General features: G+C 30.4%; 1 protein-coding gene across 5 annotated transcripts in view; it reads right to left on the bottom strand.

The window, feature by feature from the left end:
* Window positions 1-335: 335 nt before the first annotated feature.
* The window catches only part of LOC129914811 (aquaporin AQPAn.G), a 64,584-nt gene continuing 37,279 nt past the window's right edge, over window positions 336-27,640 (bottom strand). For 4 of the 5 annotated variants that reach the window (XM_055994217.1, XM_055994236.1, XM_055994253.1 and 1 more), the window contains 6 exons: window positions 16,094-16,293; window positions 2,829-2,972; window positions 2,562-2,774; window positions 2,422-2,502; window positions 2,159-2,300; window positions 336-542 (listed from right to left, as the gene is read on the bottom strand). In XM_055994217.1, the coding sequence (XP_055850192.1) occupies window positions 2,193-2,300; window positions 2,422-2,502; window positions 2,562-2,774; window positions 2,829-2,972; window positions 16,094-16,293 (746 nt within the window). In that variant the 3' untranslated portion in view covers window positions 336-542; window positions 2,159-2,192. Of the gene's footprint in view, window positions 543-2,158; window positions 2,301-2,421; window positions 2,503-2,561; window positions 2,775-2,828; window positions 2,973-16,093; window positions 16,294-17,263; window positions 17,424-27,640 lie in introns of those variants that run through there. The other variant, XM_055994227.1, reaches the window with a different exon arrangement.

Here is a 27,640-nt window from a genome sequence, read left to right as displayed (position 1 = left end):
AGCTATTCACAATGAAATCGTACAATTTTAATATTCTTTCGTCTTATACTAATAATACAACAATGATTGTAATTCATACATAGATTTTATCCACTACAATAAAATTTTCTTTATTTTTATCGTCCAAAATATTAAATGTGGATATTTTAAATAATTTTTATTTATTAACTAAAAAAAAAAAATAATTTATTAAGTACAATTAATTAACAAAAAATACACCGAAGCCTATTTTCTACACACAATTTTTTGTTAATAAAATAAAATTAAAAGAAAAATTACATTTATATTTATATATTTTTCGAGTTATTTTTGTTTGTTTTTTTTTTTCTTTGTTTTTAATTAATATTAAGTTCGAAATAGATATCTGGCAATTACTGCAGCTTTAACAAATATTTGGTATCATCTTCTGTGATTTTTATACACAAAAATGAGAAAAGAAAATTATATAATCTTTTCTTTTCACAAAATGTTTTCTTATAGATTCAATGATGGTGCTTGCATATTTTTTTACTTCCCAATTAGGCAAATTTATCTTATATACAGCTGTGTTCAAAATAATAGTAGTGCCTGCAACAAAATAACATTTGTTATATTTACGGTGCTTCTATGGTTAAAAATTTAATTTCTTTGATGTCAAAGTTTGTAACGGTCAATTACTAATAAATGTATCGTAATTTTAAAATGAAAAAGAAGGTGCCAATTCATTTTTCATTGATTTTTGGTTGTTCTTTCGAATTTGACCTGTTCAAAATAATAGTAGTTAAAGTTATTTTTTAAGAATTTAAAAGCGGTTTATAACTTAGAATATTTATTTTTGCTTTAAAAGTAAGTACTCATATAATTTGAATAATTTTTCAACAAAAAACGATTTGTTTCGGTTTTAATCTATTTAAAGTTCGAAGAGCAAAACACTGCAGTTCGGATAACAGAAACTTATACGAAAGCTGTTTCAAGAAGGGAAAACCTACTTGGAAATTTAAGTTTATATTAGGATGCTCCCCTACAATGGTAGCCAATGCAATAAAGTCTACGAAAGACCCGAAACGCGCGGTAGAAAAAGAAAAAAGCCCGCCGTAGATGACAGGCGTATTGTCCAGACGAGCAAAGTTGAGCCTTCTGCATCGTTGTTTCACATCCAGAAGGCTTTAAGCCTGGATTGCAGTGCAGTGAGCATTCGGAGGCGAATGTTAGACACTAATATGTACGCTTGAAGCCCACGAAAAGTTCAGCGAAACATGTTAAAAAGCGTATCCAGTTTGTAAAAGACCACATAAACTGGCCAGCAAAGTAATGGCGTAACATATTGTTTACTGATGAGAGCATATTTGTCCCCTTTGGTGGTACTGGATCTCCACAATATGTCCGACGTCCACCCAATACGGAATATGTTCCAAAGTATACGACGGAAACATTTAAACATGTAGGGTCGAAAATTTAAGTATTTTAACATATTTCTTTGTTAACAGCGGAACTTTTCGTGGACTTCAAGCGTACAAATTAGTGTCTAACATTCGCCTCCATATGTTCACTGCACTGCAATCCAGGCTTAAAGCCTTCTGGATGTGAAACAACGTTCAGAAGGCTCAACTTTGCTCGTCTGGACAATACGCCTGTCATCTACGGCGGGCTTTTTTCTTTTTCTACCGCGCGTTTCGGGTCTTTCGTTGACTTTATTGCATTGGCTACCATTGTAGGGGAGCATCCTAATATAAACTTGAATTACCAAGTAGGTTTTCCCTTCTTGAAGCAGCTTTCGTATAAGTTTCTGTTATCCGAACTGCAGTGTTTTGCTCTTCGAACTTTAAATAGATTAAAACCGAAACAAATCGTTTTTTGTTGAAAAATTATTCAAATTATATGAGTACTTACTTTTAAAGCAAAAATAAATATTCTAAGTTATAAACCGCTTTTAAATTCTTAAAAAATAACTTTAACTACTATTATTTTGAACAGGTCAAATTCGAAAGAACAACCAAAAATCAATGAAAAATGAATTGGCACCTTCTTTTTCATTTTAAAATTACGATACATTTATTAGTAATTGACCGCTACAAACTTTGACATCAAAGAAATTAAATTTTTAACCATAGAAGCACCGTAAATATAACAAATGTTATTTTGTTGCAGGCACTACTATTATTTTGAACACAACTGTACATTCTTAAGTTTAATTTTGACAATTTTTGACAAATTTAAAAGTCATAAGAGTTCGCTTCATCGTCGCCCTTGCGTGCTTTGAAGATCAACTTGTAAATGACACCAGCAAGAATTCCTCCAACAATTGGACCAACCCAGTAGACCTTGCAGAAAGAGATAAAAATGTTTAAAATAGCTTCTTGAAAAACTGTCGATATATGCAATGTCATAACTCAAAATATTTTTCAGTACATGAGTGATGAAAATATCGAGTTAAATACTTACCCATTGTTCATCCCAGTTGCTCATAACAACGGCAGGTCCAAATGAACGAGCTGGATTCATACTGGCTCCAGTCAATTTTATCTGAAAAATAAAAACCTTTTAGCATATATTGGATAACATTAATCTTAATTTTAACTTACTGCAGCAAGATGTCCAGAAGTGATAGATAGACCAACAGCTAAAGGTACAGAACCTTTAATATCACTACGACGAGTGTCGCAAACACCTTTGACAACAAAAACTAGAATGAATGTGATGATAGCTTCGACAATAATTGCTTGTCCACTGCTAAGATCTGCATTAAATGAAGTAACTCCCAAAGTGTTGCCAGCTAATTCGGTTGGAATGACGACCTGTAAAAAACAAAAAAATTGAAAATTTGTTTACGGTAAATGTAAAAAAAAAACCTTAATAAGAGCAGCTCCAGCGATTGCACCAATACATTGCATTATTATGTAGAAAGCACCTTTGAGGATGCTCATTTCACCAACACATACAAACCCGAGGGTTACAGCTGGGTTAATATGACATCCGCTGACATGACCAAAAGCCTGAAAGAGAAATATTCTTTTAATAAAGAGGTGGATGGAAATAATTTTTTTTTATCAAAGTGAACAAAATTGAAAGGATGAAAGGATGTCCTAAAAACTTAAGTCCTTTTCTAAGTGAAATTCTTTTCTTTCAACCTTTGAAATAAACTTATATCCGCTTAGGTTTCATATTATCTACAGATTTTTCTTAAATCAATATTTGATGTTAGTTTTCTATTATACATATTTATGATACAAACAAAGTTAATGACAATGAATACCATTGTAATTCAAAACATGTTAATTCAAACAAAAATATAATGACGTTATTATAGTCTGTTGCGTGGATGTAGATCAAAACGTGTATGTAGTCTATTTAACAAAACGATAATTATCTGTGAAAATAATTTATTCAACGAGGTGAAACCTCACATTTTCACACAATTAATTTACAATCAAAAGTGAGTGCAGTGTAGTGTATGCTCTTTCAATTTAAATGACTTTGTATTTATTGTTTTGTGGTTTTAACTTTGATGATGTGATTATGGAAATAACAATAAAATTAAGATGCACAAAATGTGTAAACAAAGAGTTTGACAAATTGCAAAAAAGAAAATTAACACCTTTTTTTTAATGGGAGTGAAATTTGATTAGAAAAGTTCATGGGAACTTAACCTTAATTTTATCAAAAATATATGAAAACGAAATTATGCCCAAATATTCTATAACCAATTTCTGTATCAAAATATGGCCAAACTAAATTATATAATACTTCTGTTGCTATCATGCTAGAAAAAATAAGCCTTATTGATCTTTTTTGTATGGGGGCACTCGGGCGTATACGTATTTTTTTTTTTTAGATTTATTGATGTTTTCTATTTATTATAGGTAGGTAGAGATGGCGGTCATAAGCAGCCTAGCTTGATGACCCAAGTAGCGCAAAATGCGCCGTTTTGATACCAAAACTTGTGAAACCTATGAGTTATAAATGGGTTAATTGGAATAAAGTGATTTCAATACATACGAGTGTTTAGGCTAGCCTAAAACCACTTCGTTGCATTGAGGAATGAGATCAAGTCTTTGATCTTTAATTCTGAGATGTTATTTATATCGTTGAAAAATTCACTGCCCAGAGAGAGCATTCTGCTTCTAGCAAGGGCAGGACATTGGCAAAGGAAGTGGAATACCGTTTCTTTTTCTTGCTGATTCAAACAACTGCGACAAAAGGTGTTGTAAGGAATACCTAGCTTTGCTGCGTGTTCTCCTATCGGCCAATGTCCCGTACATACCGCAACGATCCTGCTAATTTCTTTTCTGGGTCTAGAGATTAGGTCATATGATTTGGATTTATTATAGGTGGGCCAGATTTTTCTGGATATGACGCAGCTAGTCAAGTTGTGCCACCTATTGTTGGCTTTTGTTAGGTATTTTAAGAAGATATCGCCCTTCATGACTCCCATGGGGATGTTAACTATTTCTGCTAGAGACTCATGAAGGGCCGATCCTTGCCTGGCCAGTTCATCCGCCTTTTCATTGCCTTCAAAACCACTGTGACCTGGGATCCAGATGAGAGTGATTGTGAGGCTTCCACTCAGCAATGAGAGTTCCTCTCTGCACTGCTGAACTAATTTGGAGGATGTCGTGACCGAAGCAATTGCTTTTATAGCTGCCTGGCTATCTGTTAATATAGCTATGCTTTGGTTTTGGTTTAGATATAGGCTAAGTAATTTGCAAGCTTCTTTAATTGCCAGCAATTCCGCTTGGAATTTATTATATAAGTACAAGTTCTTAACTTCAAAATCTTATAAAACACAAATTATGTTATAGCTTTTGTCATTTATCACCGTAACGGATGATTAATTTTCTTCGACTACTTGTTTGAAAATATTAATTATTTTTGAAAAAAGTCTTGGTTCATACTACCGCCGTTACTGAAAAATAATGTAAATAAAGGCCTTTTTTACACCAAATATTTGTATGTACTATTTCAACTATGTTGCAAAGTATTAGGATTGGGGTCAAAATTCTTTTTACAAAATTCTGCTTTGCCCAGGGTCGATAATTTTTAAACAAAAAAAAAAATCATACTAGAATGAAACCCATTGGAAAAGGAGGTGAATATGATAAAAATGAAAGGAAAAATAAATTATAGGCGAGCTGAGTTCGGGAAGTTGGGTGAGTTGAGTTTTTAATGATAAGAAATGGTTAATCTCGATTTCCGACAAACCTACAAGTTCTATGGAAAAAAGTTGTATGGCAAAGTTCAAGGTTCTAAAAAGATCTACCATTTTTGTTTTAACAATTTTTTCACATAACCTCCAGGTAACATTGATAAATCTTACAGTTTTTGAGTAATTAAAGTGTAAATTTTAATAAATAGGCCAAAATTGTAAATAATGATTAAAAAAAATTGAATTCAAGCTCTTTTCATTTTTTGCATTTTTCGAGAACATGTTCACAATTAGAAAGTAGAGATTTTTACAAACAAAATGCCCACCGACTTTTTGGAAAAAGCTGATATTTTGACACGAGAATTTTTGATTGAAAATTAGGGTGTTTTTTTTTATATTAAATCAAAATAAGGTGAACAAATAAATATTTTAAATAAAATAATTTGCAATGTATTTCGGACATAATAAGGTAAACTTTCACCAAATTTCGTAGAAAAAAAAAAAACATTTTTTTTGAAAAAAGATAAAAATAAAACACCAAAAACTCGGTTATTTGAATTTTTTACATAAATTTTGAGGTTATGTGAAAATTGTTAATACAAAAGTTGTAGATCTTTTTAGTACCTACAACTTTGCCTTACAATTTTTTCCATAGTACTTGTAGTTTTGCCGGAAATCGAGATTTACCATTTTTTACCTTTAAAAACTCAACCCATCCACTTCCCGAACTGGGCTCTCCCGTATTTTATTTTTCCTCTTATTTTTATCATATTCACCCCCTTTTCCAATGGGTTTTACCCTACTATGATTTTTTTTTACTTTTTGAAGGCTTCGGCACTGGTCTAAATTCAGTTTTACAAAATTTTGAAAAGAATCAAAAATGATTTAAAAGTTTGAACACCTTTTCAAACAATTAAAAAAAATTTTTTGTTGACATTTTTTTGAATAAACGACTTATTTATTTGTTAAAATTCGCGACATGTTCTTCATGTTCTGTCCATTAAATAAATTACACTGGTATACAAGGGTTTTGTTGCCGAAACAAAAATATACTTTTCTGAAGGTTTTTGGTGTGCTGAACTCGAATCTGAAGTCAAAAACAACTAATCAGCTCCCGTTTTTGAGATATTACCGTTAGAAAATGCTAAAAAACGTTTTTTTGAGTTCTTCGGACCTTTTTCTTTTGTATAAGGAAAATTGTTTGAGCATATTTAGTAATGGTTACTATAAGAACTATTTTCCATCTTTCGATACCTGTTTAAATCTTTTCAATATCTTTTGTATTTCAAGAGATATCTTAAAATGAATTAAGTGGGTTTGGCTCCATATATTATAAAGGAGATAATGACGTTATAAAATTTATAAAAATACCAAACAACTGAGGATATCTCATGCAGTAAAAGAGATATCGGAAAGATTTAAACAGATTTAAAAAAGTGGAAAATAGTTCTTATGAAAACCATTACTAAATTTGCTCAAACAATTTTTCTTATATAAAATAATAAGGTCTGAAGTACTGCATTTTCTAACGGCAATATTTCAAAAACGGGAGCTGATTAATTTTTTTTGACTTCGGATTCGAATTCAGCACACCTAAAACCATCAGAAAAGTATATTTTTGTTTCGGCAACAAAAAAAAAAGTTTAATTTTGCTAACCAGTGTTATATACCAGACTTTTGACTGAGAAATAACGTACAAAATGACTATCAACGACCTTATGAACAATTAAGTCTTAAGAAACTTTAAACGCTGCTGTTACGATAAAAAAAATTTAACTTTATTCTTAAACTCGTTTTAAATTCCATATCATAATAAAGAAAACTTTATTTTTTTTTGGAATTACTTACACATGTATCTCAATTTTTAATATATGTATAAAAACCGTGAATAAGTTTGGCATATTTATATCAAGCTTACTGACTTACATTCAATCCCCGATCTTTATTTTTATTAAGTTGTCATTGTTAACATAAAATCTTCATCAACTTTGAAAACTAAAACTTCCTATCAATTTGTCATCAATAAATTGAAGGTAACTTCTAAAAGGATCATCTTTGAATGCATACCATTTAACTACACCTGCACCTTCACCTAAATACAAAAAAAAAAAAACTAAATGCATATCAAAAGATAACCCGCAGCACCAAGAACACTTAATCCATCATAACAAGATGCAGGTTATACTTATATTTTTTTTTTTTTAATTCCCTAACAACGAACTGCGGCAATGATATTGACGTTCTCCGGTTAAAGTAGCACCTCGAACTTTGGTTTTGTTCTTTTATAAAGACAAACAAAAATAAAAATTGATTGCCTCCTTGTTGTTTTTTCTAAATAAAATGTAAATTTATTGTTGTACAGATTATGTCAAAATGAATTAATACTTTTAAATGTCAACACTTGAGCAGAGGTTTTGTTTGGTTTTGGTTAAGTATTAGGTGGTAGATAGAGGTACTTGATATTATAATGGTCTGATATGACGGTAAGCTATAGCAACATTGAGCTTAAGGCTCATCGCTCATTTATGCTCAACTATGCACTTTGGCAGATCCATCAAAAGTTGTGTTTTCTTTTGTTTGCTGATGGTGTTGTGGTTGGCCTATGTAATGGTGGCTGATGTTGCTGATGAGCTCGAAGCCTGCTGCGTGTGGAGGTGGTACTTTTAGTATAAGATAATCTCATTACAATTTATTAATTATTTATTATTCCTTTTGGCAAGGAGAACATTATACTTAAGCCAAAAAGCAATTTATTTTGAATCGAAAAAGAATTGAATAAAAAACACTCGCTTGGTTCGTTCGTTGGATTAAATTGCTAATGGTGTTGCGAAATTGATCGACGCTAAGGTCGATTTGAGTGGTGATATGATTGTTAAGACTCTATAGTACAAGTATGATGCACAATGGTTGTTATATAGAGAGGGTTGTCATCGTTCAAGATATGGAGAACTGAATTCTTTTCTTACGAACTCGAAAAGTGTGGGAAATCGTGTTGCTTTGAATTTTGTTGTGTTACATAATCATTTTTATGATTGGATTTCTAATTCATTACAGTTTCTTAAAAGACTTTTTTCTATTAGTTATTGCCGATTGAAAACAAGGGTGCTTGTTTTTTTGACTTCAACAGGTAAAATATAATCAAAACCCATGTTGAAAAAAATGATACACCGATAAAATTTGGGATGAAGGTTTTGGATAAAGCAGGAATAAAGGATCCATAAAATTCTTAAAAATATTTTTGGTGAAAGGGTGGCAAAGGTATCATAACAGCTGACATAAATTTTGTTAATTTAACTTGGTGAACAAGTTTTGTTTGTTATAAAAACTAAGAATCTAAAGAGTCCTACAAAAATATCTTGAGTGAAAGGGTGTTTTTTTTTTTAAGAAATTATGAAATTCGGAATTAGTACCACAAAAACTGGGAAAAGAATGTTACATAAATGAAAATTGGTAAAAATTTCATTTATAACAGAAACTGTGACTCAGCAGTCTATACATACATTTAAGGTGAAAGGGTGTTTTTTTGGGAAAAAAGGGAAATCCGCGATAAGTCCGATAATATCAATTGTATAAAAGGTACCCTACGCAATTTATAAAAAATGTTGTCTTTCCCATGGGAAATACGAATAAAAAAGGTTAGGTATACATTTTTTTCATGTGAAAGGGTGTTTTTTTAGGTGCAGAGAAAATATGGGTATATTGAAAATAGGAAGTAATAATAATGGTACCCTATTGAAATTCAGAAATTATGTTGCTTTTGAGATTAGAGACAAGAATCAAAAGTATATACAAGAATATCATGACTAAAAGGGTGTTTTTTTTTTTTTAGTGAAAACAAAATTGATGGGTCACCCTAATGAATTTTTTTAAAAACTGTTCATTTGGGATAGAAACCAAGAATAAAGAGTTATCATAGAAAAAATTAAGGTGAAAGGGTGGTTTTTTTTCGAAGAGTCAGTAAAGTCTGTTATTGGTACCTTGAAAGCATGTGTCATAAGATGATATTCGACAAACAATTTTTTTTCAATATATTTTTGACCTTCACCCCCTTTCTCTTGTCCGCAAAAAAACACCCCTCCACCCAACTTTTTTCTTATAGACTTTTGAGTCTTGGTTCTTATCCCAAAAGCATACCTATATACCTACTTTTTTTAAATGCCTTTTTTACTTGTTCTATATCTATATAGAGACTTTACAAATTTGAGTTAATTTTAGCAAACTACATACAAATTTATCCAAAAATTAAGCTGTTTAGAAGAGCAAAATATTAAAATGTCGGGCATATAATGTATTTTCTAAAGATAAACAACTAGTTTTGAAAGTCACACATTCTTTCGAAGATCAAGTGATAAAAAAAATTAGCTCCGGCGACCGGTGCGGCGACTTAAGCATAGATTACATAAAAAAAATATAAATTTTAATTTAGACTTATTTCCATTATATCAAATGTAATAAAAATACCTTATTGCATCTTTGATTGATTTGCGTAGTTAGCATTTTAATTGGTTTCAGTTTATTTAATCAAAACAAACAGTGGAAAAATTAGTTACAATGCTACTGTTGCGCAGCAGTTAAACTGATTAAAAAAAAACATCAGAATTAATTTAATTTCTTTCGTAGAACTGTTGTTTGTGTGCTTTTAAACGAAATCGTTTGAGAAAATCATCATTCTTATGACAATTAATATTGTCACGAATAATTTAATTGCTTAAGTTTACACCAGCATAGCTTCTGAAAAAATGGTTTTTCATCAAAATAAAATGATTGATTATGCAATGTAAATCATATAGAGTCTTATATTGTATAATAACTTTGATAATAGACTTATGACATATCGTATGAAGATATACTTGATTTACTTGATGTCTTAAGGAATATAATTGAAAGTTTATGGTTTTAAAATGCTACTATTGGATTACAGAATTATTCCATTTATTTCGTTCAGTTGAAAATAGTAATGGGAACTATCAAATGATTTGAACTGTCGAATAGTTCATTCATTCATTCATTCATTTATTGATTCGAATAAAAACTATCGAATAAACTATCAAATAAAAAAAATTATTCGAATGAAAAAACTATTCGAACGAAAAAACTATTTGAATGAAAAAACTATCGAATAAAAAAACTATTAATATGAAAAAACTAAAAAAAAATAAAAAAGAAACTATTCGAATGAAAAAACTATTGAATAAAAAAGAAACTATTTGAATGAAAAAACTATCGAATAAAAAACTATTCGAATGAAGATAGTAACTAAATGAATGATTGATTTAAACCTATCGAGTGAAAGAATATTTTACAACTATCGATAGTTTGATAGTTTTTATTCCAAAGTTCCCATTACTAGTTGAAAATAATTGTGTTTTTCAAAATTTCCGTTTGCAATGTCAATGTCAAGGAAAGTCATGTAAAAAGGTTTTCTTGGCTTCGTTTTTAAACTTAAGTTTTTAACCGGATGTTCTCTTTAACGGCCATATTATTCACTAGTTTAAAAAAAGCATCTGGATGTAAAGAAATTGAAATGTAAAAATAGATCCAAATCCATGATATTCAGTATCACACAGAGAAAAAAAATAGTAATTTTTAACTATTTTCATAGTTAAAATCGGGATAACTATTTTGGATTTGGATTTATTTTTGACATTTGACAATTTTACATCCAGATGTATTTTTTAAACTCGTGAATAATATGGCTGTAAGACTTATAAATGAAATACGCATAAATAAAGCTAGGTTTACATGGTTAATGAAATCGGTCACCGCGTTCACTCTGTAAAGTAAAAATCTTCCCATTGTGTCATGACGAGTGATCTTCCACAAAAATGCTGTCAACACGTTGATGAATACGATGGCACTCGTGCTGATACACAGTTTTAGGTTTTGACATTCATAGAGTGAAGAAAAAAATTCTTGTTGACGTCAAAATCAACCCGTTGACCGTGTAATCCTAGCTTAAGATTGAATGTAGCTTCATAGAGAAATTTTCCTCTGTTTCTAATTAATCTCTTTACTCTTTCCATTCTTTCAGTAGTTAGAATTTGAACTTAATTTTAATTTAACAAAATTGCTATACCCTATAAAAGTAACCTAAATTATAAAAGATTATAGCCTATAACATTTATATCCAGAGATTAAACAATTCATCGATTTATTGATCATCACTCTCATGAGGCTTTAAGTTCGTTTGTCCTTCGTTTGAGATAAGTCTTTTGAGGAATGTCTGTTTAAAGCAAACCATTTAATTAAATTGACCAGGTGTATTAATGTCACAAATAATCATTAACCGCTTTGATGTCATAGCGAGTCACCTATAAGCCAGCATCGCGCATATAGCATCGCAGCTATCAAAATCCATTCACTCTTTTCATCACGTGCAAAATGACGTAGTTTTATGCAAATTTTTTTTTAAATTTAATTTACTAAAATGCTAATTTAATGTATTAAACTTTAGAGGTGATGTATGGTTATTGGTGATGATGATCTTAAGATATCATCTTGCGTAGATTGAGCGCAACAAGCTAACCAATATTGCCCTAAGGGGAGGTCTTCTATACTACAACAGTCTATAATAATCTTCCATATACAATCAATATGTCTATTTTTGTATTGAAAATATTGTTAAACATGGGTATGCATCACCTACGTTCGACTCATCTTTGTCAAACTAAAAAGTCTGTCTGATGAGAAGAGATAAATGAGGCAAGGGCTCGTGGGAATCGGCAGATTTTCAAGGTTCAATGAATGTCTCCAAATCAAGTTTTACAAAGCATCTTCAATTTGAAAAAAAAAAAACACAAAACAAAATTCAAACTAAAAAACTCCATAATAACCAATGGCCATGTCTTGTAAAGTGAAAACAAATTGCTACGAAACAACAAGAAATCCATAATTTGCGTTAAAACGAAAATCAAGGTTGCGCACGGAAAATTTAGGTTGCGCGCGCGCACTGCAGTCATAGATGATTGGCAATCTCGAGAAAAAATCTGATTTAGTTTCGCTGTGTGTGTCTTTGTGCTGTGTTTGCCATTTGCCATTCCAACGTCCATAATATTATAGGCAAGGTATCTCTTTGCAAAGATGACGAATGCACACGCATTTAAACATTGATTAATGCCGATGGAAGTGCGTACAAGATTTAGCAGGTGTTTCGCACTCAGATTAGCGGCAATGGCGATGGCGGTCTCTCATAGCTTTTTGGTATCAGCTTCAGGTCCAGGTCCACCCAAGGTACAAGACCACATTTCGTGTGATTTCTGTCGATCGAATGTTGTTTGGTTGCCTTGCTGCTTGCAGTATGAAATCCGTATACTTGCTCAAAGTCGTGCACTTAGAGTGTCCGTCCAGTTTTGCGATTCATTAATAAAAATCACTTTCGGTTTGGGTTGATGGGGGACGGCCGGCCGGCCACAGTTTTTTTTGTGTTTGTGTGAATGTCGGCTCTTGCCTTATGGTGTGAATGAGCGTTGGAATAGTTTAAATGTTTAACTGCTCTGAGAGTTGTTTTAATTCTTGTTTTGTTGTTGTTGATTTTTTGTTTTGCAATTTGTTATTTTTGTTATTTTGCGAAAGTTCGTTGAACGTTGACGTCCAAAGCCGATCGATATAATATTAACCGATCGATCGTGAAAAGCACATATAGATACGCAATAAGACAGTACTTATATTATAGGTATATTGAGTGTGAAGCTTGACTCTATTTAAGTTGTGTGTTTACTAAGCCTTTGGGGTTGGCGGATTTAATCGATGGTTTTAGAGTGAGTAATGCGCTGTTCGTGATGCCCGCTAACCAGATGTTTTGAATGCGCATTAGATTTTTATTGAAGTTCGATAAGTTTTTGGGGGCTTTATTTTTTTGATGAGGATTTTCAAAAATATGAAAGATGTCTGGGACACATATTACATTGAGAATAAAAATATTTTTTTTATGATCATTTAGATTTTAAGATAAACTAGTGATTTATATATGTAGTTTAACAGTTTAAGGTTATATTTGATAGTTTTCAATATTTGTATTATAAATTTTAAGTCGCTAAAAGTATTAATATTTCACTGTTGTCCATTAATTATAATCACCAAATTAAAACGCAAAATCTTAAATATGAAAGGTGTTTTATGGAAAAATTTTCGAATTGAATACTGCTAAATAAAAATGTCTTGTCCAGGTCAGTTTTCTTAATTTTGTTAATCTATAATTTTAATATTTAATGGAAAGGGTATGAAATTACAGTTTAGAAATCCTTAAGTCAACATTTCATGAAACGAAATGGGTGGAGTTTGACATTTTCTGAAAAACAATTTTCATTTGATAAAATTGAATCATTTATTATCAAAACATGATAAGTCCATGATTTTAAATTTTGCAGGAGAAGAAAAAAACGTTCTATTTTCTTTTGATGTGAGTAGCAAAATTTATAAAAAATATATTCTGTAGAACTTTTGCCTAGGTACAAAATACCGTTTCGTTTTTAATTTTTGGAGTGATAGTTCAAAAGATAAAAAATAAAAACGCTTTTGGACTTATCATACTTTGAAAATAAACGGATGGGAAATTAGTTTTAAAATGGGTACACAATTTTGCTTTCATCCCCAGTCTATCACAAAATTGTATTTGAGATTAAAATATAATGTCCGGAGTGCTTCTTTAACTTTAAAGACGCCAGTAGCTTTTCAGCCAGTAGCTTAATATAGCATTTACACATAAAAAAGCTGTTGTTTATTTTCAAAAGATGATAAGTCCGGGACTTATCCTGTTTTTGATACTAAAAAAATATTTCGCTTAGCTGTAATATCGGATATAGATGGAGTAGATACTTCCTTATTTTGAAGATAGACGTGGTTATCCCTAGAGTAACAATTTAGTCAAAAAAAACGAATTTTGAAAAAAAGTGGACTTATCATGTTTTGAAAATAAATGATTCAATTAGGAAGAGGGTCTCACTATTTCATGAGAATCAACAAGAACGAAGCATACTAACGAAGCATTCTAAACGCATTTTATCATTAATTTGTATACTACTTATTTCATAAATTAGTCCTACCTATTTGTATACATACTTTTAAAAGGTCTAGGTTACGAAATAAATCGTCGTTCAATTTGAATTTATTTTAAGTTTTTTTCTGTATTGAATAAAGAACAATGAAGATACAATGCTTTGTTATTAACTTTTTGGAAAAATAAATGTTTTTTAAAATATGTAGGTACTGTACACCCACAAAGTGCATTTGCTGTCTTGTTAAGAATTGAATAATACATATATTTTCAAAATGAGTTCTGGGCAAAATTTTAAATTGTGCACTCAGCTGAGACCCCACGATTACATCCCAGCGAAACTATACACACAACTGCAGCTAGCGTGTTGCACATCAATCAAAAGTCTGATTTACAAGTCTCAGGATATTTGGTTAAATTGCGATCAAGGTAATTTAAGTACCTTTGATCACAAAGGAAATTTCCACTTGAATGAATATATCGCTTGTAAACCATACAATTTAACAGAATTTTACAGTTAAAAGAAAAAGTAGCTTATAGAGACGCTGAAAATTTGTTAGTGTCTTTTGCTTTGAAAAAGTAATATCTCAAAATCCTCGCTCCTTATATTTTGAGTTTAAGGTCTCATTACCACACCGATCACTGGGGCGTATACGTAACATTTTTTTTTTTTATCAAACATTTTACCGGTTAATGAAATGTTATCTACTGCTAATCAAATAATGCAATTATTGAAGAAACAATAAAACTTTTGAATAGAAAGTGGGACGAGTATCTATTAGAAAAATTGTTATTAAAATGGTCAGCAACGAAGATCATGAAGAATTTATGTGATTTCTTTGATTAGTATCCGTGTTAAAGTCTTTCATAAAGGCCAACATATTGAACAAAAAAAAAATATCAATTAAATTGATGAAGCTAATATGCAAAGTCATAAAACAAAACCTTAATGAAAAGAATATGATTTATAACTGTTCTACATAAAAAAGTTCAATTGCTATGTTCAATAATTATTTCAATACAAGCAGTTCTTGTAAACATAAATGAACTTTAATTACTCTGCGTAATAGTTGCCTATTAATATGTTCTAGCTTGCTTGTCAGGCAAAAAGTGAACGTCAAATTTGGACTTGTTGTATAGCTTTATCGAAACTTGTGAATAAAGATTTGTTTCAATGAGAAAATATCATCCGAAGTTGGTGTAGTGAAGTTTTTAAATTACTCGTTTAGGTAAATAAATTATTTTTGTTTTTTAGAGGTTCGAAGGCGATATACAAGTAAGATATTCCTCACTCATAAAAGTATAAATACTTAATCCGTCACTATCATTATGACTTCAACTATAATGATTAGGGGCGATTAATGAACGTAAAACATTATCAATTTACGTTCACACTTTTTAAATGACTGTGAAGAAGCTAGTAATGCATTTAAACACTCATTTAATTTGCTTAATTATTTTGATTATGATCATAATAAAGTTTTATTATTTGTATTTGATTTTTTTAAGTTGGTGATTATATCAATTCTTGTCTTTATTTTTATTTTATGAGAAGGGTCCTAAAAGTTCTTATCATATTTATCGTTTTTGAGTAGCTTTAGTGCTTCGTAAAATATCTATAAAAAACGAGGTCTGTAACATTGTCTTTTAAACCGTTTTCGACAGATAACTTAATCTTCTGTTTTTTTTTTATGATTGATTTATAGTAGAGTTGATATCAATTTATTTTAAATAATACAAAACACTTTTCAACCATGACACTAGATGACAGAATCCATCATTCTCGCAAAGTATAATTTAGCTCTTAATATTGATTAATCGTTAGCCATTATTTATACAATTCTTCATGTAGGTATTAAACCTAAGTTGTATTTTTATAATTTTTAGTTGTAGAGAATAATTATAAGAAAAATAACAATTAAATTCATTTATTCATATACCTACTTTATTATTTGTAGTATACATTGAAGTTCACTAACCTGTGCTAATGCGGCCACTGTCAAACCAAAAGTGAATGCAATTTGTACAATTGATGGCGAATAGCCATCATTCCAACCTCCAACTGTACTGCCAACGCCAATAAATATTAAAAAGAAAGTTCCAACAAATTCAGCTGTAAGTATTCGCCAGATATTTTTATTATCTGTTATGTCGGAGATTCCGATTATTTGAGACATTCCTGAAAAAAAAAGAAACAAACAAAATTGAAATCGATTTTGATATACAAATAAATAATTGAATATATTTTTTGTTAAGCTTATAATGAGAACAAAGTTGATACTTAATATGCTAATATTTATTCCAGTATTTTTCGACATTTTCGAAATGATTATTTAAGCCCAAACATCAATATAGCATAGCAAAATATTTGTATTTTCAATAAAACTTCGTTTTTTTTTTTGTAATGTAGAGAACTTCTTCTGAAGCTGAGTACCTACAATTTTAAGACTTACAAAAAATTTCACCAGTAAAAGATCTTATTCCAAAATTTAAATTTGTTTGTACAAAAATATATAAAATGCTCTTTTAAAGCGAAATTGTGTTCATATTTGCATATTTATAAGCTTCAAATGAATTAGCATTTTTATAAAAAAAAAAAAATATAACATAGAGTGCACATAAAACATGAATCATGAGTAAAAATGCAATTCCACAGCACCACCGCTGCACCACATCCGCACAACTATTTGACCGCGGTACCACCGCTGCACCACGTCCGCTCCATTTCATTTTGAAAAAATTAAAAAATTCCCGGAACCAACAAATTATGTATCATGGTGCAGCGAATTTTTCATACAAAATGAAATGGTGCGGCGGTGGTGCACCGAATTTTTCATTCAAAATGAAATGGTACGGACGTGGTGCAGTCGTGGTGCGGCGGTGGTGCGCCGAAATTTTCCGCCAAACGGCGGTGGTGCAGCTGTGGTGCAGCTGTGGTGCGGCGATCAAGATTTTTTTATTTTTTTCTTTAAAAATTCAATTTATATTTTTACTCGGGATATTCTGCTTTGGTACTGTGTCTTAAAACAAAATAAGCATAATAACTGAGAATAAAATTACACATTTTCCCAGATCCCACCTTGGTTAGTTTTTTTTTTTTGTCATAAAAGTAAACAAAACAAAAAGTATGTGGATATGTATATTTCTACCTTCAACAAACTGCTCCCTATCCAGGTGCACCATTTTCCCGTTAGTTTTACTTAACTGCTTTCGTGAAGCTTTAAAACCACAATTTAATGTTTAGGTTATTGATACTAGTTTCCTTTTAAATGAGCAAAACCACATGCGTTTAACCGCACCTACCCACGTTTCACATGTGAACTTAAAAGCGATACTAACAAAAATATATCTAATATCTTAGAAATATCTTATGCCGGAAAATACTTTCTATACTGTCTGTTGTTTTTTTTTTTTATTTTGCTAATTAATCGCATCAATTAGAGTCCATTTGAGAAGGTAAACAATAAATTTAAGGAAGCGCAAGTGAAAAAAATAAAGGTGCTTTTAAGTATGTATCTGCAGCACTCCAGAACAAAAATTTATCTCATACTCAAAAGCTTCAACAATGCAGTGCCGCCGACGACAACGCTGATACCGCGGTCGCACGCGGCCAACATCGAAGCGTGATCCCATTGATGGTCACATATTTGCTGTAGATATAATATTCTCAACAAAAATAAAAGCATTGATAGTGATAATAAAATTAATCATCAAAGTGATGATTTTTTTGCTCTTGAAATTGATAGGGGGCTTTTGAATTTCAAGTGCATATTATGGGTTTTCATGAAGGTGAGACAATTCGTACAATTTAATTATTCCACTTCTGAAACTAAATGAGCGTAATAATTTAAAGGGCTTATTGAGTTTAAGAACGAAGAACAATATTGTTAACAAGATAGTTATGTCATGATTATTGTATAATTATTGGTATTAAATTGTTTGTTAAGTTCGATTGAGTTATGAAAACCAAGTGCAAAACTATAAAATACTTGAAACAATTTGATCCGAAAAAAGCTTTGAGTTTTCAATTTATAAGAACTTATATTGACTGATTATGAGAAATCCTTTCACTAACTTAGAGCAATGTGTATTGTGTAAGTCAAGAGTTATAGAAATTTACAAAAGAACATGGATTTGCAATGGTTTAAACTTGTGTGACATAATAAAAGTAATTTTTCAAATATCTATCAAAAAAGTTCGCGTTGCTTCAATCTTCAAAAATCCTAAACCGGGAGTCATATTATTGTTTTACCACATTTTTCTGTTTTATTTCAGACTCTTCGTGCTTAAGATGAGATTTACAAAAGAAAAAGCCTTAATAGAATTAAATCTATGAGACACAAAAAATAACCCAAGACATTTCCAAGAGTTATTTATTTAAGAAAAAAGAATATTGACATTGCACCCGAATTTCTGTAGGACCCGAGTAAAAATAGAATTCCGCCGCACTACCGCTGCACCATGACTGCACCACTTCCGCACCATATCATTTTGAATGAAAAATTCGGTATACAACCGCCGCACCACGACTGCACCACTACCGCACCATTTCGTTTTGTATGAAAAAATTCTATTCTCGTACTTATACAAATGTTTAAATCGTCTTCAAAGTTATTTTTACTTAAGCAACAAATTGCCAATTCGTACAAACATGACTTGGTGGTCGAGTGGTTAAACATTGGACTTCTAATTGAAAGTGCTCTGGATATTTGGGTTCGAATCCCTTTTCGTTGGCAGTTTTTTTTATTTTTAAATAATCTAAAATTATGTATCATGGTGCACCGAATTTTTCATTCAAAATGAAATGGTGCAGACGTGGTGCAGCTATGGTGCAGCGGTGAAAATCAACCTAAGCTAGCCTAAACCATGATATTTTTAATCAGGCAAATGCTTGTTAGTTACGTTTCAAAAACATGAATTAGTATCATATTTTTTATTTACACCTTCTCTCCCTTTAGCGCCACCTATGTCTATAAAAGGTTAGAGAAGGAGCAATGTTGTGTTTTTATTTTTTTAATTAACACAGCAACATTATTTTTTATTGTTTATTGGATGAGCTGTTAAAATATTTTCCCTGTAAAATACAAGAGACTTTTATTTTAATGTTGTATATTTAAAACTGTGCCACACCTGTTTTATTTTAAACAAGTCTTTTTATTTCCTTATTTGTCACTTAATTAGTAATACCTTCTGCTTAAAAGACTTTTACTGTTAATAAAATCAAATTGTCATTTATGTAGGCGCACATAATAGTTTTTACTGATTCATTATCGATTCGGAATGCCTGAATTTTAAGTGAAAATAATCTTCAATGGGATGACTAACTCTAATTATATTATTATAAGACAACTTTTTATCACAAATAACTATCTTGTGCGGGTTGTTTCTCTTTGATTTTCAATTAGTCCCATTTATCTTAGATATAGACAAGCGAGTTTAGACAAAGTAAAAAATTCGAACTTTGTTTATATTTTTTTTTAAATTAAAAAAAAAAAATCAAATAAGTTATTTATTTTTATAAATACCTATTTAATAAATTATAGAAACTTTCTTTTAATTTTGTTGTTGTTTTGATCTCAGTAACTTGAGTGCCTATTGTTTTATTCGATATGACTTACTTAAATTGAAAGAAAAATCTTATACCACCTTATGAACCTAAAAGCCAACATAAGTCACTCACTTTTCAATGCAAAAGAAACCTCCAGATCATGATTAGCTTTTATTACCAATATAAGTCTTGTGTCAAGGAGATCACTGATTACAAGCATATGGAATGACAAACATAATTTTAGAAGGTATGCTCGTTTGTTTTCCAACTTATACATAATCCTATGGGGATTTGAAAACTGATTAGCATTTTCATAATATAAAAGTTGTTGTTAAAGTTGAACTTCAGGAAATTTTATTAAAAATAATTGGAAGTTTTTCAAACCAATAACCATAAAGTTTGTAATGAGATAAAACAAGGCGGTTTTCTTACATCGATATTGTTTTGTTTTGATAGTTAAATTTGTTTTGCTGTTCGAAATTATAGCAGAGAAAGATATACAATACATAGCTCAAGTCTGAATACGAGATGTTTTTTTTTTTCTTTTTCAGAAACTCTACACTAGTTTGTAAACAAACCATCTCAATAGTTTAATAATAATTTTCAAGCTCTATAGCAAAGTCTATTTTATTATCCACGTCATAGCTTAAATATGCGTGAATAAAATTCATGAATACATAATCGCACCAGCATGAATGCAGTTGTCATAAATATTTAGTAGCAAATATTCAAGAATGCAGAAGTATAAATTATTTAAAAAAAAAACTTTCATATTTCATATTCGGAATTCTTCTCTTTAGATTGCACTAAAATTAATTCTAAAAAATGTTCACATTTGCATTTTGAATACAAAAACAGGCAGCACAATAAACGTTCACGCCAATTTTACAGGAAACGCATCATCTAGCTGACATTTTATGAATATCTACAAACGAAGCTCTAGATCCTTAAAAAAATATAGTAGATATGTGGGTTGAAGAATTTCGTAGTAGATTTTTTAACTAACAAAACGACTACTGGTCGGCAAAAACAAAAAAAGTCGGGATCAACAATTCTGTAAGGTGATTTTAATTAACTTGAGTGTGCTGAACTCAAAACTGTTTACAGATTTATTCCATCACGTCTAGTTTTTGAGCTCTACTCAACACTTTTTTCGCTTTAAAGTCTCAAAAACTAATAATTCAAAATTATTTTGAATTAAATATTTTTTATATTTGGTCTAAAATGTATATTTTTTCCATATTATTTTGCTTTTCCAAATCAATAGTCAAAAACTGGAATTTACTTCAAATCTGCCTCAAAAAAACATTTAGTTACGTTAATCACTAAGATTTTGAGATATCATACATTTATATTTCAAATATCTTTTAGAAAAAATAATTTTGTAAAAAAAAACATATTTAAGACGATATTTTATCGCTATTAATATTTTATAAGTAGTTTTGCAATACAAAATTTAATGGTGATGTAATTCGAAGCCAAAAGCCTAAAAAAAGAGCTTTTTAGACCTGTTAATATTCAAATATTACAAAAATGTGACGTGCCAGAGAGATTTTGATTTCGGATTCGGAGTAAGCACATATAAATCCTTTAGAAAAGTATGGTTAGGTTCAAGCTCTATTTTCGTTGCCGACCAGTGATCTGGTCTTTCGTATTACAGCCAAACTCATGTACAGAATTTAAATTAAGCATTTTATACAAATATTTCCATACCTATTTGAAGTTTTTTTTCACAAACTTAGGGCTGAATCGAAAGTTAAATAATTTATGTTGAACATAAACTCTTATTCCCTACTTTCTCCTCTGCGTAAACTTTCACATAAGGATTTATGTAGAACTTAAATGCTTAAATTTCGATTCAGCAAACGGGTAGTAGACCGAAAAAAAATCTGTTGTAATAGTGTCAGTAAATTATTTTTACCGTCTTCCAAAAAGGAGGAGGTATTCATTTCGTCTGTATTTTTTTTTTATGTTTGTTACCTCATAACTTTGGACTGAGTGAACCAATTTTGATAATTTTTGTATTTGAAAGCTGGTGGCTGCAGTGTGGTCCCATTTCAATTTCGTTCAGTTAAAGCCATAGAAACCATAAGAAAAACCATAAAACTCAGTTTTGAGCCATGGAAGTCGGCTCTGTTTTTTGATAAAAATGATTATTTTGGAATAAGTACAGTATAGATCTTCTGCAATTGCAGCAAAGATGCACCGCTAATGGTGATAATATTAGTAAATTCTTTGACATTAGTTGCCAAAAAGTAAATTTTCACTCTGAATAAACGAGCTTAAAGAAGCAGGTATAACTTTAAAAACATATACCTACATATAAAAACAACATCAATGCCTACAATAACAGCTAGGATTTCATTTCGGGGGGGGGGGTTAGCTCAGACCAAACAACATTTTTTTTTTTTCATACTTTGTATCAACTATAATACGTAACTGCAGTCGGTTTTCCCTATAATCCCGCTAAGAGCCAATTTTTCAATCTTCTAATAAACAGTCAGTTAACTGTTCGACGAATAAAGTTATTAGGCTCATAAACAATCAGATAAAAACATTGAATTTTTCAATCAAGAATAATTTATTCTACAGAATAACAAAAAAAAATTGTCAAATTAAAAAATATTTAAAATTAAACGTCATTTTTATACATGATTGTTTTTGTTTTCTTGTTTTCCACTGTATTTTTTTCAAAATTCTTTCAAAACAGCTTTGACAACTGACACAATATTTTTATTGAGATTATTCCTTAGAATAATTTTATTCGTCTCTGAAAGAAGCAGATAGAATTATTCTTAGGAATAAGCTATATCTGCCTGTTGAAAAATTGATTTTTTCTCTATCCTTAGGAATAAGTACTAACTGACTGTTTGACTGACTATTGAAAAATTGGCCCTAAAGCAAATAATCATTAAAACTTTGTCGAAGCGAAAAACTTGCCAATTTCATTTTAAAGTATTTTTTAGGAGGGGAATTCGTAGTTAAAAGTTTAAAATAGCTCTGCTTACCGTTATCGAATTTAAATTGCGAGCGTTAGCGAGCAAGAAAATTTTTTTGAAGAAACAAATTTTTACCATTCTTAAGCTTTATACAAAAAATTATTTCGTACAATTTTATGTATAAAACATTGAAAAATGGACTTTTTTTCGCACTGAAATTTTGTAGCGGAAAATTTTTAGGTGCATTCTATCTATTGAGTTCTAAATTAAATTGGCAATATTTAAAAACAAAAATTTTAGGGCCAGTTGTACAAATATTTAATCTGTGGTGCAACAACTTTTATGTTCTGAAATCACTGGTAATGTTCCGGTTTAGCACTGGTACAAGGTCCACATATCGCCGGCGTATAGCAAAATTGTTCTAAATCCACTTTTTACCGAAAATGAGTTAATGATGCAGTTTTACTAATTTGAGGGTGCTCTTTCCGGATTTAAAAACTGTTTTTGTCGAGAAAATTTCATTCCGCACATAATATAATTTAATGGGACATAGAACAATAAAAACAGGGAAGTCCCATCATATTTTGTTCTAAGTCCATTTATTTAAGGAACAAACGTACTTGTATAGGAATTGTTCTATGTCCAATGTTGGGGTTTTTTGCTTCAAAAAATATTTAAAAATAGTATGCACCTACTAATGAGGTAAACTTGTATATTTTATTAAAGACAGAAGAACAAATTTTATTTAAAACATAACTTGAATGTCAAACGAGCAAAAAATTGTCACTTAAACCAATTTGAAACTTAAAAATCGTCCAATGTAAAATTTGCTTTTTGTGACTTAGAACAATTTTCCTTTACGGCGACACGATATGTAAAAACAGCCACATCCATGGTTGAACCGAAGTTGACCCCCTGCTAATCCTCCGAAATCGGTGTGTTAAATTCCTGATCCGAGACTGAACCATGTTTATACAACTGGCCCTTAAATAATCCAAGTTGTTTGGCATGAGCTAGTTGTACTTCACTTTTAAATTTAACAATAAACTGAAATTGTTTAGTTTTATAATTTGAAACAAAAAAATAACGAAATGTTGTACATAGGTACTACACTCTCTGAAGAAATGGATATATTTATTTTCGCTTATATACTGGATTTAAGCTTCACATAGAACAAAAGTGATGAAAAGATGTCGGAAAGATTTAGGCTTGGCACACACATGCGATTTTGATAGCCCGATTATTCAGCAGCAAATTCGATGACAAGAATTTCAATGACTGTTAAAATTTTTAATGGCGGGAAGCATGTGTGTTAACTAGGGTGGTCCTTATTTTACTCTTTTGAGAAAATTGAGTGCGACGCCCCCTAGATCGGTTCCAAATCAGCAAAAAAATACCATATTTTTTTTCATATTTTTATCTCTCACCCTTCCTGGCAATATTTTGATAAGAAGTATAGCAGGAGCAATATTCAGTGTCCAGTATTGGGTAAATTGCGGATGTTTGATCGTTTATACATATAAACTTCTTAATCAAATAGGGTCAGTAGGGGTCAGGAATAAAAATTTGAAAAAATTATTTAAAGGGTTCTTAAAAGAGCATTTTAAGGTGTTAACATGGTGCTTAAGAAAATGGGCACAGAGGCAAAAACTCATTTTTTGGAAAATCCCTTACCAAACGTTTTAATGGACCAAAATTTTTTTGTTTTCCCTTATAAAAACTTCATCGACAGCTTCTTTAACGATACAAAATTGGTAGAGACTTTAAAGAAGATTTTCAGATAGTTAATCAAATCACTAAAATACAAAAACAAACCATTTAGTGCCACACGTATTAGACTTGTTCTTGTTAATAATATATCTTTTGATTATCTGAAAAAAAAATTTCGGAGGGGGTTAAACCCCTAAAACCCCCCCCCCCCCTAAATACGGCTATGGGGATACCTTTCTATAAATCTAAGTTCTAGTCTATTATATAATTTGAAAACAATGAATTTCCAATAAAAAGTTTTCGAAAAATTAAATTTCTAACACAAAATTTTAGTTGTTGTATGGCGGGATCTTATACCGAAAAAATAAGCAATCAGTTGGGATTGGGAAAAGTCGAATTATGAAGGAAAAAAATGTTTCTTAAAAGGTCTTATATATAAAATTTGTCCCAAATCTTGGTACTCGTGATTTCCTATTTTGGCTGTTAACTGCAGTTAAAAGAATCAAAAATAAAAAAACAAAATGTTTCAATGATTTTTATGTTGCTAATTAAATACTATTTTTAGATAAACAAGAAAATTAATAAGTTAATTGTTTTAGTAACAACAAATAATATAAATGAATAAGTGTACAAGTATCCACCATCTGTTAACTACATAATTACTTAAATGTGTTAATTTAAATTATCAATATTACTTCATTTTAAAAAATTCATTCTAATCAAAAAGATATTAATTAAATTAGAAAATAAGAAAAAAAAATCATAATAACATGTGAAAAAATGAAAATGCTTATAAATTTAGCACACATTGGTTAATAAATAATAAATACAAATAATAATATGCTTGTATACAACTTAATAGTTTGTTAGGCGTTAGGACTGTCCATCACCAATTTATTCAATGTCAAATAAAATTATTTACAAAAGTTTTTAGTGTACAAAAAATACATTTACAAAATTAATTAGTTAGGACCTGATTTGATATTGATTTGGTAGTTAAGATCAATATTGAGTGCATGCATTGTTGATAGTCAAAATTTATCAATTGCTTGTTAATGGCCACTGGTTCAAAATGTTATTATTCAATTTTGAATTGAAATTTTAGCAAAAATACTGGAAGAAAATAATTAATAAGAATTAAGTTAAATAAAAAAACTAAAAATCGAGTACCCAGTGCAAAAGACAGTTAATTTGTCTAATTTGTTAGTTTATTATTTTTTGCAGTAGAATTTTTTTGATTCTTGCACTGAATACTTCAGTTTGATTGTATCTTCAGATGACATTGGTTTTCCATAGAAAAATGAACTGCCTTGAGCAAGTTTGTAAATGGAAAGAGATTCCATGCCTACTCTGATCTTGGTAAAATCGTCTAAACTAATATAATAACTCATTTAAAAGTCTAAATTTTTGCCTTTCTCTAAGCCCGCCCTAGGTGCAATAACTAATCGTGAAATGCCAGAAAAAATTAGTTTCATCTCCGTTCACTAATTACTCATGCTACTGGGTAACCGATCATGGTGACATTGAGTTGATTTTATTTATTTTTTCAAAAATGTCAGAGATACATTAACCATTCATTACCCAAAGCAAATTCACACAATCTAATATCAACCATCTCACCATATGATGATGGGTTCTCTTGTTTATTAAAATACAAAAAAAAAAACAATAAAAACAAAAATGATGGCATCATTGTGGATTTTTATAAATTAAAAGAATAAAATCGAACAACTTTCAATTTCCATTGCTATCATACATGATCGTACCCTCGATTTCTTGACGCCCGTTTTTTTTGTGTCTTTCTATAAAATGTCGTTTTAACGTTTATAGCCACTATTACACGTTTTATGTACAATTTTACAAACCCGGTAGGTACAGGTAATGCAGAGATGGCCATTAAAAGAGTATTTCTGCACTTGACTTAAACATTGTCAATATTATTATTATGATGCTAAAATGCCCTCGACAATGACCGATGAATGAGGATGTTTGACAACAAAGCCGGTTAATGTGATATCAGTCTCCGCGCCAGAGCGTTACAATATTATACGAACATAATTATTCGATCGTGACCTAAGCTGTCAAAGTGGCAGAGTGGCACAACAGTTAGTATCTGATTTGTTTCTGTTTACAGTAAAACGTGTTCCAGTCAAAGTGAGTTAATGATGTTTTTTGTTAAATTTAGCATATTCCTAGATGCAACTTCTTTGCTTGAATTGCTGCGCAATGAATTTTATTGGTTGTTTATGTTGGGATTATGCTAGTAGGATGCAAGACAACGCAATTAAAAAAAAAACATAAAGCTCGTAAGTTACTGTTAAAGAAGACAAAAAATGCAATAAATAGATAGTTTGAGTTTGTTCTGAACAAAAAAGATTGATCTTTAATGTTTTCATTATAAAAAAATACCTCACAATGTCCTTAATAAATTACATTTAAGTCAAAATTTAGCTACTTATTTCAATACCAGCAAGTTCAAGTTGATTACACTGGTTAACAAGGGTTCTGTTGCCGGAACCAAAATATACTTTTCTGAAGGTTTTCGGTGTGCTGAACTCGAATCCGAAGTCAAAAAAATTCTAGCAGCTCGCGTTTTTGAAATATTACCGTTAGAAAATGCAAAAAAACGTTTTTTTGACTACTTCGGACGTTGTTTTTTCATGTAAGAAAATTTTTAAAAATTAAAATTGTAACGGTTTCTAAAAGATCTGTTTAAATCTTTCCGATATCTTTCGTATAGGTCGACATATCTTAAGATGAAGTAAGTGTGTTTTGCTCAAAAATCATATAATACATTGGTAAGCCAAGCAGCACATGTGTTGTCGAAAAAATTTTAGCTGTTGCTGACTACATATTTAATACCCTTTTCAAAAAAGTAATTAAAAGACTTTCATCAGCTCTAGTTTCTTAGTTTCAGCAAAGTAGATATAAAACAGAAAAAAACATGTATTTACTTAGAAAAACTTTATTTAAAAAAATAAATTAACCATTAGTTTCCAAAAACTTCGTTTTAAGGCTCTCCTCTGGTATGCTGACCTTGGAAAATGACGTATAAGAGACCAACAATAGTCGGACATCATATTCGTACCCCAGAATACATCCTCTATGATTTTTGAGCAAAACACACTTACTTCATCTTAAGATATCTCGACCTATACGAAAGATATCGGAAAGATTTAAACAGATTTTGAAAGAAGAAAAACAGGTCTTTTAGAAACCGTTACAATTTTTAAAAAATTTTCTTACATGAAAAAAAAACGTCCGAAGTAGTAAAAAAAAACGTTTTTTTGCATTTTCTAACTGTAATATTTCAAAAACGCGAGCTGCTA

The sequence above is a fragment of the Episyrphus balteatus genome, chromosome 1 (assembly GCF_945859705.1).
Source record: "Episyrphus balteatus chromosome 1, idEpiBalt1.1, whole genome shotgun sequence".
NCBI classification, from domain to species: domain Eukaryota; kingdom Metazoa; phylum Arthropoda; class Insecta; order Diptera; family Syrphidae; genus Episyrphus; species Episyrphus balteatus.
Note: the sequence above shows the minus strand (reverse complement) of the source record. Positions and strands in the feature narration are given on the sequence as shown.